We start from the raw sequence: 18,069 nt of genomic DNA, 5'->3' as shown, positions 1-18,069 counted from the left end.
CCCAGCCCCTCCAGCCACTCAACAAAGTAGAGTGGGGGAATGGGGGAATGAGGATTGAGGGAGGGCGTTGCTGCTGGTTGCAACGAAAGCAAAGCCGCAGAAATTTCGACACAATCTTCGATGGGGGGGCGGGACATGGACATGGACACACTGGAGTTGGAAAGGCGTTGGGAAGGACGTTGCCTTATATGGGACGACGACAAAAGGCGGCCTCTGGCCGCTGCTTCGTACCTCTGGCGTGAGACCGTGGGAATTCTTTTTGCAAGCTCTTTGTTTTTTGTTCCTCCTTCTTTCCTCTCTTCCTTGTTCGGCCGCCACACCAGGGTCGCACGGGGTCGTTCCTTTGGTCGGTCGAAGGTAATAATAAGATGTTTTGTTTCAATCACATCGTCGCTCGTCGGATGATAATAATGATGATGATGATGATGATGATCATCATTGTCGCAATTTCTTATACGTATGCATATGCCTGGGCATCTTCTGGGAGCCCTTAACCTTCTGGGAGGCTGTTGCTGTTGTTGGTGTATTTATCGTTTCGTGGGAGAAGACAGAGAGAGAGAGAGAGTGAACGCAGCGGCTCTTCTCCTCTCTTGGCTTTTGCTCTCTATCCAACACTGCTGTTTTTGTTTCTTTTTCTGTTTCTGTTGTGGGTGAAGAGGGGGGAGGAAGATTCGGATGCAAGCTCGAAGATGCGCTCACGATGCCCGCCGCCTGAGAAAAGCCCAAATGCTGAAGCTGTCGGAGTGCTGCAACTGCATAGAGCGAGCGTGCTCTGATATCATTATTAGAGATATTTGTGCTGAGATACCGCTGTGTGTTCGTGCACACCGAAGGACGGTGATTTATACGCTTTCGAGGCGTACTCTGACGGCGTGACTTATGAGTGAGTACCTGTCCAGGCTGTCCACGATGCTCCGTCCAAGCTCTCTGCACAAGCAGGTAACTGGCCACTCCTGGCCTTGCCCATGGATGGATTATTGCCAAAAACTTAACAAGGTCAAGCTTTTTGCTTTTGCCTGTGGGAAAATTACTCGCATCTCAGGCCGATGAAGAAGAGAAATGCGTGGAGCTGAGAATCGGAGGCGTGGCCAGCCGAAATAGAACAGATTTTTGGGAATTATGGGGAAAGGTAGAACACCGCTGGCCTCTCAGCGGCATAAAAGGTTATCCTGCTGCGAACATCGCCATGTGCAAGTGCAAAAGAGATTCTGCCACGATTCCCATTCCATGTGCTGTCCAGCGGGCTGGGCTCTCCGCAACACGTGCTCCACTTGCAACCCTTTCCCATTGTTTTTTGCCACCGCCGCACGCACTAATGATGCGGCATTATTTTGCATATGCTTCGCAGTTGTATGTCCGGGAATAGAAGGGTTAAGGCCAGCAGACCTATGTACACCCCACCAGACCAGATCATTGGTGGTGTTGTCCCTTAATGAAGTGAAATAGACGCGACTGTCACAGTTGTGCGATAATTTATGCATGTTATACAACCATTGACTCCGGTATGCAGATGTGGGTTTTCACTTTGTTTGTCATTTATCGTTTGGGTGTAATTGTACCCAGAGCAATTGAGCCGAAAGGGTTAGACCATGGTGAAATTACTCTCCATCCCTTTCTAGCGCTTGTCTCTCAATGCGTGGTGAATAAGTTAGCGGACAACGGCACCTTCTATGTAAATTTAACTTGGGCTACGGCACTGATTTTGCGACACAGAATCAAACGGACCATGGACCGGGATGAGTGGGGGTAGGGGTAGTTCTGCACTTGCAGGCGTCAATCGACAGGTGCGACGGTTCCAGGGATTGCGGCTTTGGCTAGTTGAAAGGCTATTTGTGATGCTTTGGGGCTTCAAATGTTTTCTTTTCGCTGAAAGTGAGTTCATTAAATATTTCTAACTTCAAGCATTCGCCATTCTCTCCAAAGTGTCATCGCCCACATGCCTGGATTTTCCAGCTGCATGAAATATTACCGACTGACGTTAAAAACTCTAAAATTGCCCCTGGTTCATGAGTCCGATTGTGTTTGGGCAATTCATAAAAACGTCCACAACAGTGTCCTAAAAAGTGGTTCGTATCGAAAATTGCAAACTCAATCGAAATCAATGGGCTCCGCCTTGAACAAATCGATTTTCGGTTATTATCCGTCACACAGTCATTAAAGTTTTTGACACATTTTGACAATTTATTGGCTGCTGGCTGCTGCCACACGCGACAAATAGCAACAATCAGAAGTTTACAAAAACCGAAAATCAATCCCGGAGCCTAAAGGTTGACCTGTACAAATTGCAACAAAAAAAGTGGACAAATGTTTTTCCTCGCATCCTCCCATCTGCAATTTTCGAGTGGCTGCGGCTGCGGCTGCGGCTGCCCACCCTCCCCATTCTCCCTCCCAGTCCTAGAACGGGCGCGCGATAATTTGATTAATTGAAAGTCAGACGACGACCTTTTTTGTGGGCTGTGGCAAGGGGTTGCTTGATTTGATTCAACTGAATGTCGAGGAAGGGAGGAGGGCAGAGCTGCAGTAGGGTGGTTGCTGCGGTCGATGGCGTGAGTAAATGAGTAAATGATCCGGGGATCATTTCAAGTAGCTCTCCATTGTATTTACATTAGCAGGTTCAGGGCGAAGCACCAACCCACCACTCCACAGATAGGAGATGCCTATCTGACCGTTTTTTATGCACGCTTTTTTTCGGGGTAAAAATTTAAATATCGCATTACACACAGACACTTGATTTTAGAGCGGTCTGTTCCGTCTGTCCGACATCCAAGGCAAAGCATTCAAAATGTTTCACTTGCGATTACACTTGTGGTTGGGCTTCGGTCTGGCTGGGTGTGGATGGGGTGGCTGGCACATATACGGACATGTGTTTTCTACTCAAAAATTTAAATTTGTTGTCTGCTTCTGATATGACGATAAACTGGGTTGTGAACGGAATTAAATGTTCTGCACTTTTGGACAGTTGCGTAATTGTTTCGGGCTTGAAGGACTCGGGCTCGGGATTGGTTCTTCCGGTGGCAGACAGTCGACAGTCGACCACACTGCTGTCCGCAAACACTTGAACACATTTTAAGTTTGTTTTTTGGATGATATGAGAGAGGCAGGAGGAGCTCGCAGATTACTTTCTGTTCCCAATGAAAGAGAATGTGAAATCCTTAACCAGTTTTGCACATCGCTGGTTCTTGGCAGAGGCTTTTGGATTTTGCTGGCAACTGCAACTCAAAAGGGAAGCAGAACGAATCGTTCGAATGTTTTTGCTGCTCTTCTGCTGCTGCCATAACGCGGGGACTTGGCAAAGTTTGTGGCAGGCACGTTGCTCGTTCGTTCACACATAAAATAGATTCTAAAATCAATAACCAAACGCATTTAAGTGCATCGCCCACTGTTATTGTTATTGTTTAACCTTACGTCTGTTGTCCCCACACTTGCTTCAAGCCAAAAGGGTCGAAGGCGTCTCGCAGAGGACATTCAACTCCCGCACAAGGAGTTGGAGAAAACAAAACAATTGCACTGACGAGTGCGCCTGCCTCCCTCCCGCCTCCTGTCGCACCTCATTTGCATATTTTTCGCCAATTATGTTTTGCATATGCGAATATTTCCCGCCCCTTTGTGATTCTAATTCGATTTTGATATTTCACGGCCATTTGTCCGGAACTCGGCATTTGCAATTTGTTCTTTTTTACGATTTGTTTTGCTAGGATCGAGCTCGGGCTCGGTCGCGGGCTCCTTCTCCATTGATCTCATAATCGACCCGTCCCAAGTGGCTGGGCCCTTCGATTGGCTTTGAAAAGGCAGCAGAGTGCGCATGAGGGTCCTTTCATTCGCATTGCCTGCGCTTTTTTATGGCGTGCCAATTTTTGATAGATTATGCGTGAAAATATGGGACCAGGGCCCCTCGCCCTCTCCCTCTGCCTCTCCCTCTTCCCGCTTATTTGCATATTTGATTAATTTGTTTGGTTTTTTGGGTTGTTTTTTATGGGAAAATAATAAGCAGTTTATTGTTTGCTCTGAGGAGGAGTGAGGAGGAAGGGCAGGTCATGGATTAGCTACAAATTCAATTTATGGGGCTACACTCTGATGAGCTGATCCGATAAGGGATGATGTCTGATGGGTATAGAACGCATATGAAATAGTCTGGCAGACCCATCTTACACTCACTTCATCTCTACTTATTGCTTAGAATCTCCAGAGATCTGCCGTTAATCAATGCAGAATTACCAATACCAAGATTCTGCATGAGCGATCAAAAAGCTGTTCCATGGCGGAGTGTGATATGGGCAGAGGGAGCGCGCGGGTCTCATTGCTCTTTTTACCTATGCTTCGTCGCTGACCGAGTCTCTGCTGCCCGCTGCCCAAATGCCATCTTTTCGCCAATGTCTTCACCAACGACGCACACAGACAGAAGTCTCGACTCTCGCGAGTCATGCCCGTAGAACAGTGGCAATTTTCAGCCTGCTAAATTAATAAGTGAATGAGAATTCCATACGTTTTTACACTCTGAAACAATTTTCAGTAAACTAAAATGTTATTAAAAATGCATTATTATGAAGCCTCTCGAAAATACTCCACCAGCTGCGTCTATTTATTATATCCAAAGCGTTAATATAGCTCTTCTACTTTTTCCACTTCTTTTCGGCAGAGTTCCCACTGTGCCGCACCAAAGACTTCAGCGATGGCCGAGGCATTGACGAGGCCGAGTTGCATTTCAGAGGCGAAAGGTGGCCCAAAAGAGAATTGAACAACTAGCGCCGCTCTCCCGTACCCGGAAGCGTCGAACGAAAGTTGAACAAGCATTTGCACCTAATGCAATATATTTGTATTTCTCTGGTATTGCTAAACATAGTCAGAGACATTTTCATTCTAATCTGAATATCTCTTAAATTCAAATCGGCATCACAGCCAGCACAAGGTGCGTATCTGCCCCTATCCCGCTGTCTGCGTATTTGCCTCGCAGGCTGGCGGCAGACACTAATCCAATTGCCGCCTGGATCATTAAGCACTGATTGCGTTTATGGTGCACATGTGTATGTATGTACTTGTACTTCTACGTGTCCATGTGCATATGAACATCTGTATACAGAGCAAGGACAGTACTCACAACTCACAGCCGCAGTCGCAGCACATGCAGATTAGGCCACTGCTGGATGCAGATGGGGTTGAAATGAGTAACTGGATGGGACTGAACTTGAACATCAATTATGCTGATATTTCAGCGCCTTAGATTTAACAGAAAATCGATTGGAATCGAGAGAAAAGTCTTACATTTGGGTCACAGAAATTCAATTTCCATCATTCCAGTAACTTTCAGTCGTTGGCAGCCACCGCACCCCCACCTCCCACCTCGCACCTCGCATTCACATCCTTCATTCAAATGAACCGCACTGGAAAATCTGCATTTGATTTGTCGCCCAAGCGCGCACATGTTGCAAAAAAAGTTTCGCTGGCAACTGTCACCAGGAGTGCGGAAGGTGACACACACAACACACGAAAATAGAAAAACAATTGCCAATTACGGCGCAACATTTCCCTTGTTTACCGATTCAACCACTCCTCGATCCACCCCAGTAGTAGCCACCAGCATGGACCATAAACAAGGAAAGAAACAGAAGCAACAACCCAAAAAAAACACACACACAAAAAAAATCAAGGGGTGGCACGAAAACTATGTGGAAAATCACTTTTGCGCTCATAAATTTCAATAATAAAAATTTGAATGCAGTTGACACGACACCCAGCCCTTGGTCCTTTCCTGGACTCAGGGAGAAGCAAACAAGGTTAAGTGAAATAAAAATCAGTGAAATGAATAAACAAGGCTCGAGGTGCGGGTCGGCTTCTGTCTAAATTGCTCTCCAGCAGCCACGTCGATGTTCGTGCCACCCGATAATTGAATTGGCTTGTCCGCAATCTGCAATTGGGTTGAGAAAGTTCAACCCTTTTTCCTCCACTCGAGAAAGTTATGCTTTTGCATACATCTGCAGCGGCAGGGATGTGGATGTTTGTATCTGCTCATATTGCCATTTGGACCTCGCATGTGGCAGTGTTTAGTTATGATTTAAGTCCTTTTATGGCATATGGAAAACCACTTCGGGGTTGCGCCAGCAATTAAACCAAGCCGATTAGGTCTTGAACGTTCTGATCTTGAGGTCATTGAGGATTGGTGCACTTGCACCATCTGCAGCGACACAAAAACAATCAATCGCTGAAGCGGCGCAGCGTTTTTTGATGATATAAAACAGATTTTGATTACACAGCTGATACACAAATTGCTGTGGTCCAAGTAAGAACTGATGTGTCTCTTGTTTTATGGCCGCTAATCATAAGATAAGAATTTGTTAAAGCTATAGACCCTCAATTAACAATCAAGAATACGAGACTATACACACATACATTTAAACTTGTATCATGAAATTTAAATTGCGCGGTTAACTATCAATTGTCACTGTCTTCGGAATATCGATAACTTCACCAGCTCGCAGTGCTGCCACATCAATAAAAATTGCTGGATAAATTCACGTTTAAGAAAAAACTAATTTTATTTTATTTATTCTGGTTGTTATTATAGACAGAACTTTCGTGGGCAGATGCAGCTTACTTCTTGGCCTTCTTGGGATCGCCCTTGGCTCCCTCCTCACTCTCTGCTGCCTCCTTAGCGCGCTTAGCGCGAATGCCAACCAAACGAGCATCAGTACGAGCCTGAAAAATGGTTAAAATGTTGTCAAATAAGCATAACTAATTAAACAAGTTAAAAAAACATACCTTGCGCAGAGTAGCGAAAGCCTTGAACTTCTTCTCATCCTGAGTAACCTCACGGAACTCAACCACGGGCTTCTCGGCCTTGATGGGCATAATGGGTCCCCTAAGCTGGGTGGCCAGCTTGCATTCCTCCACAGAAGATTCACCCTTGCGGATCTTCTTCTCGTTGATGGGGAACAGAATCAGCTTGCTTCTGTACTCCTTCAGGCGCTGGATGTTGCGCTGACGCGACTCCAGGGATTTGTTCTTGCGACGGAAGTCAACAGCAATGCCAATGGTCTTGGCGAACTTAGCGCTGACGCCAGCGCCCTGTGGATAAAAGAAAACACAATTTAAAATTGCAAATTTGCAAATGTTTGTTGTGCTAAGCTCACCTTCAGCTCCTCCAGGGTGAAGCCACGGCCGGTACGCAATTTTGTGTGGTAGCGGATGGTGGGGCAACGGACCACGGGGCGCAGGGCACCGCTGGCTGGGCGGGGGAACACTGCCTTGGCCTTCTTGACGCGGTTCTCGTGTCTGCGGTGTTTACGCGCAGGCTGGTTGAACCAGGTCTTCACATGACGCTGCCACCACTTGTGGTAGTGCTGGTTTGGAATCATATTATTTCCCTTACCCATCTTGGCGGTTTAGATTGGCTGCAACAGAAAAGTACACAGTAAATATGAGTTGTATGTATTTGCGGTCGGACGCTGCGGCATAACCAAGCAGCGGCTGGCCCACGTGGCTGCGCATATTTTATTTGTTTGCCGCACAGTCCAGCACTCTTTGCCGACATTTGCACGAAGCAATTAATGTCGAAATGTTATCTGCACATGTTACACAGTAAATTCCACTCTTTGAGGGTCTCTTTTGTGTTATTTCCTATAATTTCCATGTCGAACAAAAATTCACGCACCTTTTCTTCCCAACAACGAATTAAAAAGGAAATCGCAGCCAACTTCACGTACGCCTGTCAAAAATTTATCAAAGTATCAATATATCGATATTTTATATCGTGATATTTTTTTCGGTATTTTTTTATATTTAATGTTTGGTAACCACAGGATCTAAATAAATTAAATACAGGCACAGAAGGAAATGTTTCCGACCCCATAAAGTATATATGTATGTATGTACTCGAGAGTCGAATAGCCATGTCTGTCTGTCCGTATGTCCGTCTTGTTTGTCGGCTAGTACTCAGAGACTTTACGAGCTAGAGCCACCAAATTTTGTTCCCAGACTGCTGTGATATCACACTGATACAATTGTATGTACGAAGTGTCCCTAGGGATCCCTATTCGTTTAGCTCCCGAAACTGGGATTTTCCCGACTTTATACGTACACCGCATGTGTGTGTGTTGGTGCGTTGCCTGTATAGTTAGTGGTTTGTTCCGAATTACCAAGAAAGCCTTCCTCGTTGCCTTGACCTCCGCAAAAGAATTTTTTCTGTTTTTTAGAAAAATAGGAAAGTGCAATTTATGTAGCAGTGGTGGTTTTTGTGAGGGAGAAGTGCGAAAGAAATATGAGCTGGAGGATTTTCGTACTGTGAAGATGTTAAAAGCATATGTAAGATTTCTGTTTTCTTTATGGGAGCAATTTATTTCCGTTGAGCGCGGAATTGAATTTTATCAAATTGATACAAGCAAAAAAATATCAAAAATATCGAACAATCGATATTTTTGCAGAGTAATTTGAATATTTTTCCCAAACAAAATATATCACCGATGTGATATTTTATAGCTATTTGACAACCCTAACTTCACGCCGCAGAAGAACAAAAATTTCCCTAGAAAATTCCCTCCAGCGAGGGCTAAATTTCCCCAGCTATCGATTGGTGATGCAATCAGTGTTAAAAACTGTTTTCAATTCACACTATTTTTTTTGTGTTTGTCGCATTAAAGTTGCAGTACAGCTGCGAATAGATTGTAAAAGCAAGGATAATATTTATTCGTAATTCGTGCATTTTGAAGCATTTAATTGAAGCATTTGCCTTATCGATTGGCTGCCGTGTCGCGTGGCAACTCTGTACTGTACTTCTGATACAGATAAAAAACTATTGACTATTGAACTGTCTATCTATAATCGAGAAATTGCGCGCTTATTTCTCGCATTGGAAGTCATTATCGCATAATCAAAATAAATAATTACCAAATACAAGATGAGTGACGAGGTCGCCGCGTCCCCCCTTCCGGTAAACGAGATCAAATACGAAGATGTCTCGCAGCTGAACTTTTCCAAACTGTACTCGCCGAAAATGAAGAGCGTCTACTGGCGCTATTTTGGCTTTCCCTCGAACGACAACAACGAGGTAATCACCAAGCAGAACGTGGTGTGCATCAAGTGCCACAAGGTGCTGACCAACCACGGGAATACGACCAACTTGCGGGCCCACTTGCAGCATCGGCACAAAGACCTTTTCCGGGACCTCTGCCAGGAACATGATATCCAAGTGCCGCCGAGAAAAACGCCGCGCAACGTCACACATTCGCCGCTCACGAAGCGAAACGTCTCCACACGTCGCGTGAAGCTGGAATTTATTAATAATCGCAATCATGACAATGCCACAGACGACGACGAAATGGACGAGGCCGCCGTTGCCACCGCCGCCATGCAGGCCGAGGAGGAATCGTCGTCTCAGACCCTACTGTACGAGTCGATGGTGCCGTTCACATACGAAGAATCTGACAATGTGGTCGAGGAGGAGGAGCGCGTCGTTTCCGTGGAGCCAAAGTTTCAACGCAAGGTAGGAAAAGTGGGACGGCCGCCGGCTGCTCTACACCACACTCGAGCCATTAAGACCGAGGATGGCGGCTACTCGACTTCTAACATAGCCAACTTGGCAGAGGCCCTGACCGACATAGTCATAAGGGATGTGCGCAATGTGGAGACGCTCTACGACGTGGGTCTCAGCGATTTTATACGTCAGGCCATGGGCAATGCTGCGATCATGCCCGAGCCGGAAAAGGTTGATTCCCTTCTGTCCGAGATGCACGCCTCCAAGTTCTTGGAGATTGGAGAACTTACGCGAGAGTTCAGTGCCGAGAAACCCTTTTCGCTGGCCTTTGAACGCTGGGTGAATGTGGAGCAGCGTCGTTTCCTCACCATTTACTACCACTACCTGGACGAGGAGACCCAGTCCGTACGCAGCGCCTTGCATTCAACAGTGGAATATAACGATTACATCGTATTTGATGATCTGCTTACCGACTTCTACTTGACCAACTGCACCCTGGTAATCATCAATTACGACGAAGAAGAGGACTTGCTGTACAGTTATTTCAAAGAAAAGAGTACGTACGAAATGTGTTTACGGTTAAGTGTACAGTTAACTAATGTTTGCCCTTTCAGATATTCCAATTGTACTCTGCTATGTCTCGGTCATTGACAAATGTCTGCTGCGCGTGTTTGACATAGAGGAGGTGGCCTCGTTGCTAGAGCAGGTGAAGGATATCATTCAGCGGCATTCGGCTGAGATTAGCTCAAAGGTTTCGGAGCTGCCCTCGTACAATGAGAATTTCCCTTGGACCCTTTATGAGATGCTGAAGTTTTTTACTGAATCGATTTCGTGGTCTGAAGACATGGATCAACTAGTGCTGACGGCCAAGACAGTGACAGAAGCACTCAGTGCTTTGGTGGTATGAACTCTCTCAACTCTTTCCACAACTGAATATCTTTTCATAAGCTAAAACTCTGCTCTAGATTGCATTGGACACATTGAGGGGCGAGGATATTCCACTGTGCAGCATGCTGTCGCCGATAACATCAAAGATATTGATTAAGAAACTGGGCATCGTGGAGCAGGATGATTCACTGATGATGAACATAAAGCGCACCATTGCTGGTGTGCTGCAGAGCTACGTTATATCCAATGAAAATCTTGCCAGCGCTGCTCTGCTCGATCCCCGATTCCATCGCCTGACGACCATTGAGAATCTGGATAGATGTGTCCGCATGCTGACACAGAAATACAACAAATCGTTCGGCGGATCGAACGGCGAACCAACAGAAGTGGCAGCCACTACCTCCGTGAGCACTTTGCCCACTGTTAACATCAAGACAGAGGCAAGAACCAGCGATGGTGCCAAGAAGTCGAGTAAGTATTCAAGGCTTGTGTGGACCTTTGGAACCCCAGTTAATTATTACTTACTCCTCTGCAGAGCTGGAACTTTTGTTTGATGTTGCCGAGATACCAAACCGACCCAAGCGGGATGCCGACAGCAATGTGGAAACTGATCTGAAACGTTACCGCAATGAGGTAGTTGTACAGTTGGACGAGTCCCCCATTGAGTGGTGGGTCAAGATGGGACACATTTATCCAACGCTGTGCGATCTTGCCACCTTATATCAGAGTGTGCCCGGCGTGGTGACCCTCAGCTTTAAGAAGGCGCTGCGAGAGCAGATATATGACTTCAACAAGCGTTCCATGCTCACAGGAAACCAAATCGATGCAATATTGTTTTTGAATCATCACAGAAATTAATCAATCGCACATAGCATGGCTCGCTGGATATTGTGGCTTTTTCTTATTCGTAGTCGAAGGAAAATGAAGAATTCTGATTTTCTACTGAATGTACAACAGAATTCATTGTTTTTAACTTCCCTTTTTAAACCCCAGAACTTATTCTAATCTATTTGTATATGACTACGGCCTATTAATTGGGATTTTATTTAAATTGGAAACGAATGAAGACAAAGGAAAGTCAGACTTGGCCTTCTACTGGAGCATTGGGCACACATATTTCTGTATAATATGAAACCTAAATATAAATTTAAAATGGATCTTGCTTATTTTCTGTCCCAATAATCATTTAATTCTAAGTATTATTGTTTAATAAAAATAATGTAGTAACCTCATATGTGTATTCATATGACTTTCTCCGGTATATTGGGCTCCGCAGGGTCCGGGTTTCATTGTTTTTATTGTTATTAATTGCACCTACATACATACATATGTATATTCACATATTTACTGTCGCGTTTACCGACACAGCTTAAGGTATATTTCGGTATTTTTTTTAGTGCTGTGCGGTTTGGTTTATCGCTAATTCCGCGGTCACACTGCCCGCATTTGCAGTAACAAAAAAAAACTGATAAATATTGAAAATAAAAGCGTTGATTTTGCATTGATATTAAGATTAAACCTGACAATGTGCCGCAGAAGCCATCAGATGCGTGGGTGCAAAAGCCGGAGAATATAAATTACTGAGTAAAAGAGCAACGACTACGACGACAACCCAGCGAAAACAGTTACAGGGCGGCGGCGGCGGCGACAACGGCAACAGCTTTGTTGCTTTGTTGTTTTGTCGTTTGACAACGAAAGCAAAAGAACTCGGCAAAACATCGGCTGTGAAAAATTGCTGTCGAGAACTCCAGAGGCACTCTAGAGGGAAGTCCGGAGAAAGAGATGTGTCGCCTGGACATACGTCACTTCTGCGAGGATTGGCGCATCTGGATACGCCCGCTGCTGATTGTCACCTATGGCATATTCGCAATCATTGTGGTGCCCCTGCTCATCGTGAACTCTGTGAAGGACGGCTTCCAGCGCAACGATCAATTGATACTCATTGGCGGACTGTTTGTGCTATCGGCGGTGCCCGTGTCAATATGGCACATCATACAACACGTCATACATTTCACGAAGCCCATTCTGCAGAAGCACATCATACGCATACTGTGGATGGTGCCCATCTACGCTTTGAATGCGGTAAGTGGGTCATGCGAAAGCGAAACTGGAATCGAATCAGAAACAGAAACAGAAACAGAAACCACAAGTCTGCTTTTGCCATTGAGCGCAGCTGTATATGAAATCTAATACTTTATTTATTGTCGTCTCACAGTGGATTGGTTTGTTCTTTCCAAAACATTCGATATACGTGGACTCGTTTCGCGAATGCTATGAGGCGTATGTGATCTACAACTTTATGGTTTACCTGCTCAACTACTTGAATCTCAACATGGACTTGGAGATAACAATGGAGTACAAGCCGCAGGTGAATCACTTCTTTCCCCTCTGCTGCATGCGTCCGTGGATTATGGGGCGCGAATTCATCCATAACTGCAAGCACGGCATCCTGCAGTACACCGTGGTTAGGCCCATAACCACATTCATAGCTGTGTGAGTGCCATAGAATCCTCGTCGCTTGCCTTCTACACTTTATAATTCCCGGAACTCTTAGCATCTGCGAGCTGTGCGGCGTCTATGGCGAGGGAGAGTTCGCTGGCAATGTGGCATTCCCGTACATCGTAGTCGTGAACAACATCTCACAGTTCGTGGCCATGTACTGCCTGGTGCTCTTCTATCGTGCAAACAAGGAGGATCTTAAGCCCATGAAGCCCATTCCCAAATTTCTGTGCATCAAGGCGGTGGTGTTCTTTTCCTTCTTGTAAGTGTTGATCTCGATTGATGCTTCAGATTCAGTTTTGACTCTTGATTACAGCCAGGGAGTGCTTCTCAATGTCCTGGTGTACTATGGCATTATCAAGGACATATTCGGGTCAGATGTGGGCGACACCAATCTGGCATCCATGCTGCAAGTGAGTGAATGTAGTGAGATCATTTTGAACCTGTAATTAACCCCTTGCCAGAACTTTCTCATTTGCATTGAGATGTTTGTCGCCGCTGTGGCTCACATCTACAGCTTCCCGCACCATCCGTTCCACATCAACTCGCCCCAGTACTGGAACAATCCGAATCATAGCTGGTGTCGTGCTTTTCTCTCCATGATGGACATATCGGACATGCAGGAGGATGTCACCGAGCATCTGGGCGTGGTGGGTAGCACATTAAGCCGCCGTTTTCAGGGTCGCAGCACCTATCAGCCGCTGGCACGTGGTCCCCGGCGATCGAGCAGTGAATCGGAGTACTTAATTAGCAAGCGGCAGGATCAGCAGCTGTCGGGCGGCAGTTCAACTCAATCAGGTAACATGTATGGGGCCACATCAAGTCGCTTGATTGTGCCCATTGATGTGGGGCAGCTGAACAGTCTGAACACCGAACCAAATCAAACTCACGCACACTCTCAATTTCCCATAGCAGGCGCAGCCGGGGCTGGTGATAGTAGCAATAGCAACAACTACCAACAACAACAACTGCACTTGCCGGGTGCGAGGTCACAGCCATCGCCGCGTCAGCGCGAGACTCAGCATCTCCGAGAGCGGGAGCGCGAGCGGGAACGCGATCAGCAGCAGCAGCATTTTGTGGGCGCTGGTGGAAGCAGCTTCTTGCGCCTAGTGCCGGTCGCTGGAGCTGCTTCATCAGCTGCGCCCATACCCGAGTCGAACGACGACTATGCACTACTGCTGGGAGCGGGAGCGGGCAGGTGACATCGCTACCACTACCAGCACCACCACCCGCATATCGATGATGCGTTCGAAGATGAAGATGGTGTAGATGTTAGTCAAAATTTGAATGCCTCGTCACTGAGCGCCTCGCTGTCCGTTTCGTTTGGCATGTCCAGCAGTTTGAAATTCAGCGCCACGTGCAGCAACCAAACTGCATCCGAGTGGTCAAATTCAACAGGTGGTGATGAGGAGGACGAAGACGACGACGACGATGACGATATTGACGAACAGGAGGAACAGCATCCGATTGTGGTTGTTGCCTCCACGACGCGGCGTCGTCGCGATCGCGAGTACATCACCTAGACCCTAGACATGAATTCTTCTGCTTCAGTAATTCCCCATTCTTAAATATTTATTACTCTTCCCCAATATTCTGATTAGTCATTTGCAAATATTAGTTTTAAATAATACTCATTCGAAGCAACAAACTTTCTCGCAACACCCCATAGGATGGGGTTTGTCTTTGAAATTGTGGCCTTAATTTGCAAATTCGAAAGCAACAACTGATTTTACATACATCTAGCAATCGTATAGTTTATCCCGTGCATACATAGGAAGGGTCTTGGCTGTTTATCAACTCTTGGAGCTCCCCCTCAATTATACATTTTTACACCTTTATCCGCTAGGCCAAGTAGTTAAATTGAAGCATGCCCGAACCGATTGTGAATTTGTTTTTGTGACTACCGCCGGTCAGAAAAGGGCGTTCCTTATATTTAAATAGAATCATTTATTGTAAACCTAATATACGTCACAATAATAATATGGAAAAATATTTGCCAACGCCTTTTATGATTGTATTATTTTCATTATTTATTTTATTCTTTATTGATTTTTAATTTGCGTTCAACCCAATTGAAAGTGAATATTTGTTTAATTTTTAGTTGTTTAAACGTTCCCACATGCCTAAATTTACTGATTTTTAAATGGCATTCCCTTCAGCAATGCCCGCTCTGCTGCTTTTATCTAAACTTTCTCTTATCGTCCACTAAACCGCGAAGATACAGACACTTATCCGCACTGATTTCGTTTTGTAGCTGATAACGGGGGGTAAATATCAGAGCACCAATAGCCACATTTGTTTGTAACATTTATTTTAAGCATTTATCATTTCTAGGCCTTTTTCATAATACTTGCATTTTATCATTTAAAACAAAGACGTAGAACAAAAACAGAAAATCTTTAAAATAGCAAACAGAACTGACGGAGACATGGATAGACGGACTCCAGCTATAAGTACAGGCTAGATAGTAGACAAATACATTTAAAAAATACATTTAAAAGCATAGACGGAATTCACGGTTACGAACATAAATCAAAATTGAGTACAGTAGAGGGCGGGAAAGAAAAACAAGTAAAACCGAATATCAATCAACATCAATTAAAAACAAATTCAGTCCAGTGATTACTTCTGTGCTACGTGTGTGAATAATAATTGTAATAGAAATTCCCAGTAAATTTCGACGTGACGTGACGTGCTTCGATATGGAAGGAGGCACCTCAAATTGCTTTTTGGGCAGACATATAATATATAAATTTACATATACTATGCATGCCCACATACACGCAGCTGCAGTAGATGCAGAAAAGGAAATCGTATTAATTGTTATAGTTCTGCCTGCCGCCCAACTCGAGTAGATATCGGTCTGGATGATCCATCCAGTCGGCGGCTGTAAGCTTGACTGTTCGCTGTCGCTCGGCCTCCTTGATTTGCCACTTCTTGATGTCCAATTGCACTTCACGTGATGATTTGTCGCCGCAGCCCCACACCTGGAAAAGAAGACGGGGAGCACCGTGTAGTTCTTGTTGTTGGTAAATTTGTTGTTGGGTAATGAGAAATGTAGACTAAATTGAAATTGCATCGTAAAACACACTGTTGGGCAGCAAAGTGTGTTTCGTTTTTAACTGCTTAGACTGGAAATTACGCCGTTTATGTGTACGTCTATGAATTTTACACCATATACCCATACATATATGCATATACACATATACACACATATATACTGTGTTAAATAAGGCTTTTTGTACATGAATACGATTAAAGTACAGAAAAATATACACTTGAAAAGTGATCACCTCTATGGAAATGAGACCAGCAGCCAAGCCCTTGCAGTCAACATTTTCAAAATGTTCGTCGACAGCTATGATGGGCTTGCGCGGATCAGCGCCGGCACGCAAACCCTTGGGATAACCGCGTATGCTGGTGTTCAAGTAGAGGATATTGGGCTTCTTCTCCAGTATCACAAATCTGCAATGGAAAAATGGTTAGAAGAGCGTTCAAGGGATCCGCGTTCTTTTACGATACGCACTTGGGCAACAGTTGGATGACACAGCTGCCCTCGCCGCCCACAAACAAGTGTGTCTCCTTCCATTCACTGGGTGCCGCAACGCAATAGGTCTGCTCGTCCTTTGTGTGGAGCAGTACGAGCGTTGGACCACGATAGCCGAGAACGTGATGCAAGAAGCGATTGGCACCCACTCCATGCTCGTTGGAATCATACAGCAGCGTCCAGTGGGATGGCATCATTGAAAGTTTCTCCTTGAAGATTTGGACGGCCGACGAGGCGCTGTTGTTGGCTTTGTTAGCTGGCGATGGCGCAATGGTTTGTGGCTTGGAATAGAGTGGGGGCAAAGCGCCAGCCAAGAGCCAGGCTTGTGACAGTGGCATCAGAGAGTCCGGGAAGTTCGAACCAATTCCGCTGTGATCCGTTGTATCAGTAAAAGGATTGCGCTGCTCCAAGACCGGCGTCTGTAGCTCAATGCCGCAGGATAGTGACGTTTGCTCGAGGCCGCGATAGGCGGTGGATAGCGTGTGCACGCAATACTTGTGGACGAGCAGCACGAGACGGATTAGGTTCTGCTCAAACCAGCGGCACACGTAGCCCAGACTGAGGCTATCGTGGCACAGAAATATGGACTTGGTGACCGAGCCAAATGTGCGATTAATGGCTGTACAAAGAACTGCGTTGCCAGAATGCTGCATGGCTATCGTATAGCAAATGTGAAGAAGCCGAGTCACGCCCGTCTTATCTATGAAATCTGAATTGTCTTCCTGCGCGTACATCTTTATGTAGCACTCAAGGGTCTTGGCATCGTCCATGATGCCCAGGAATCGTTCGCATTGCTGGCGAAAGGCGACTGTGCCCAAGTGCTTCGTCGTCGCCTTGGAGGCCGTGTGCATTAGCTGGAACAATCGATGGCCCAGATCGGCGTAATGTGGAAAGACTTGTGACTGGAAGAAAAACAGCGTATATCAATGAGTTCTTCTTATCAGTTAATGGCAAATTACTCACCACGAAGACATCTGCCACTATGCCATTGATTCCATACTTGGCCGACGTCTGCTCCCGCAGGATCTCTGCCAGCTTCTCCACTGGCACCAGCTGCGTCAAGTACTTTTCCGTTACATCTGCCCCCGAAGCCGACCTGGTCATTGTTTGCGATTGTTGTTGTACCTTGAGGCTGTTGTTGCTGCCGCTGCCGCTCCCGCTATTCGCTGCGCCACCGTCCGAGCTCCCATTGTGAGAGTGAGATGATGACTGTGTGGCGGATTTGTGATGATGTTTCTGTTTCCCACCTTCCAGAGGTGGTTCACTGGCGTCAGATTCGCCTTTTGAGCTCGTATTGCCCATATTTGTGAATTGGCGTTGCTGCTGCGAGGTCTAGTCCACTTCGACGCAATAAATTTTGCAGGCAGCTAGTTCTCTCTCTCTCTCAGCGTACTATTTGTACAAGTAAAGGGCATAAAAAAGGCGAAACGCACGTTTGCACTGAAAATGATTTGTTTGGCGCAACAGGTGCAGGGACGTTTTGCAGAAAAAAATACTGCGACACAATAAAAACCTGTTACGAAACAAACGAACACAGTGCTGCTGACAAATCTGGTTAAATTTACATAATTTAATTTGCAAATAAAAACTTTGAAAGAGAAACGAAAACAAAACCAAACAGAACAAGACCAGGGTTACCGCTTTCACTATATCATATACTATTTTGGTATAT

General features: G+C 45.6%; 4 protein-coding genes across 6 annotated transcripts; 2 read left to right on the top strand and 2 right to left on the bottom strand.

The window, feature by feature from the left end:
* Positions 1–6,524: 6,524 nt before the first annotated feature.
* On the bottom strand, positions 6,525–7,778 carry LOC117901999 (60S ribosomal protein L13). Its single transcript, XM_034813014.1, has 4 exons — positions 7,646–7,778; positions 7,125–7,385; positions 6,754–7,059; positions 6,525–6,690 (listed from the first exon to the last, which is right to left on the bottom strand). The coding sequence occupies exons 2-4, from the start codon at positions 7,365–7,367 to the stop codon at positions 6,586–6,588; spliced, it is 654 nt and encodes a 217-aa protein (XP_034668905.1). The 5' UTR covers positions 7,368–7,385; positions 7,646–7,778; the 3' UTR covers positions 6,525–6,585.
* A 1,109-nt stretch (positions 7,779–8,887) lies between these two features.
* On the top strand, positions 8,888–11,508 carry LOC117901991. Its single transcript, XM_034813003.1, has 4 exons — positions 8,888–10,019; positions 10,078–10,364; positions 10,429–10,822; positions 10,887–11,508. The coding sequence occupies exons 1-4, from the start codon at positions 8,888–8,890 to the stop codon at positions 11,207–11,209; spliced, it is 2,136 nt and encodes a 711-aa protein (XP_034668894.1). The 3' UTR covers positions 11,210–11,508.
* Positions 11,509–12,133: 625 nt separating this feature from the next.
* LOC117901994 (transmembrane protein 184C-like) lies at positions 12,134–14,842 on the top strand. Of its 3 annotated transcripts, none has more exons than XM_034813007.1 (6): positions 12,134–12,433; positions 12,567–12,844; positions 12,906–13,112; positions 13,167–13,263; positions 13,315–13,648; positions 13,766–14,052. In XM_034813007.1, the coding sequence occupies exons 1-6, from the start codon at positions 12,134–12,136 to the stop codon at positions 14,050–14,052; spliced, it is 1,503 nt and encodes a 500-aa protein (XP_034668898.1). The 3 variants fall into 3 exon arrangements, with proteins under 3 accessions (XP_034668898.1, XP_034668897.1, XP_034668896.1); XM_034813006.1 differs by having other exon boundaries at positions 13,763–14,052; XM_034813005.1 differs by having other exon boundaries at positions 13,315–14,842.
* A 302-nt stretch (positions 14,843–15,144) lies between these two features.
* On the bottom strand, positions 15,145–18,004 carry LOC117901995. Its single transcript, XM_034813009.1, has 4 exons — positions 17,361–18,004; positions 16,377–17,299; positions 16,144–16,315; positions 15,145–15,837 (listed from the first exon to the last, which is right to left on the bottom strand). Exons 1-4 carry the CDS (start codon positions 17,697–17,699, stop codon positions 15,667–15,669), a joined length of 1,605 nt encoding a protein of 534 aa, XP_034668900.1. The 5' UTR covers positions 17,700–18,004; the 3' UTR covers positions 15,145–15,666.
* Between the last annotated feature and the right edge of the window lie 65 nt (positions 18,005–18,069).

This window comes from Drosophila subobscura, chromosome U, assembly GCF_008121235.1.
Source record: "Drosophila subobscura isolate 14011-0131.10 chromosome U, UCBerk_Dsub_1.0, whole genome shotgun sequence".
In the NCBI taxonomy this organism is placed as follows: Eukaryota; Metazoa; Arthropoda; class Insecta; order Diptera; family Drosophilidae; genus Drosophila; species Drosophila subobscura.
The sequence above is the reverse complement of the archived record's forward strand: the minus strand, read 5'-3'. Positions and strand labels throughout refer to the sequence as shown.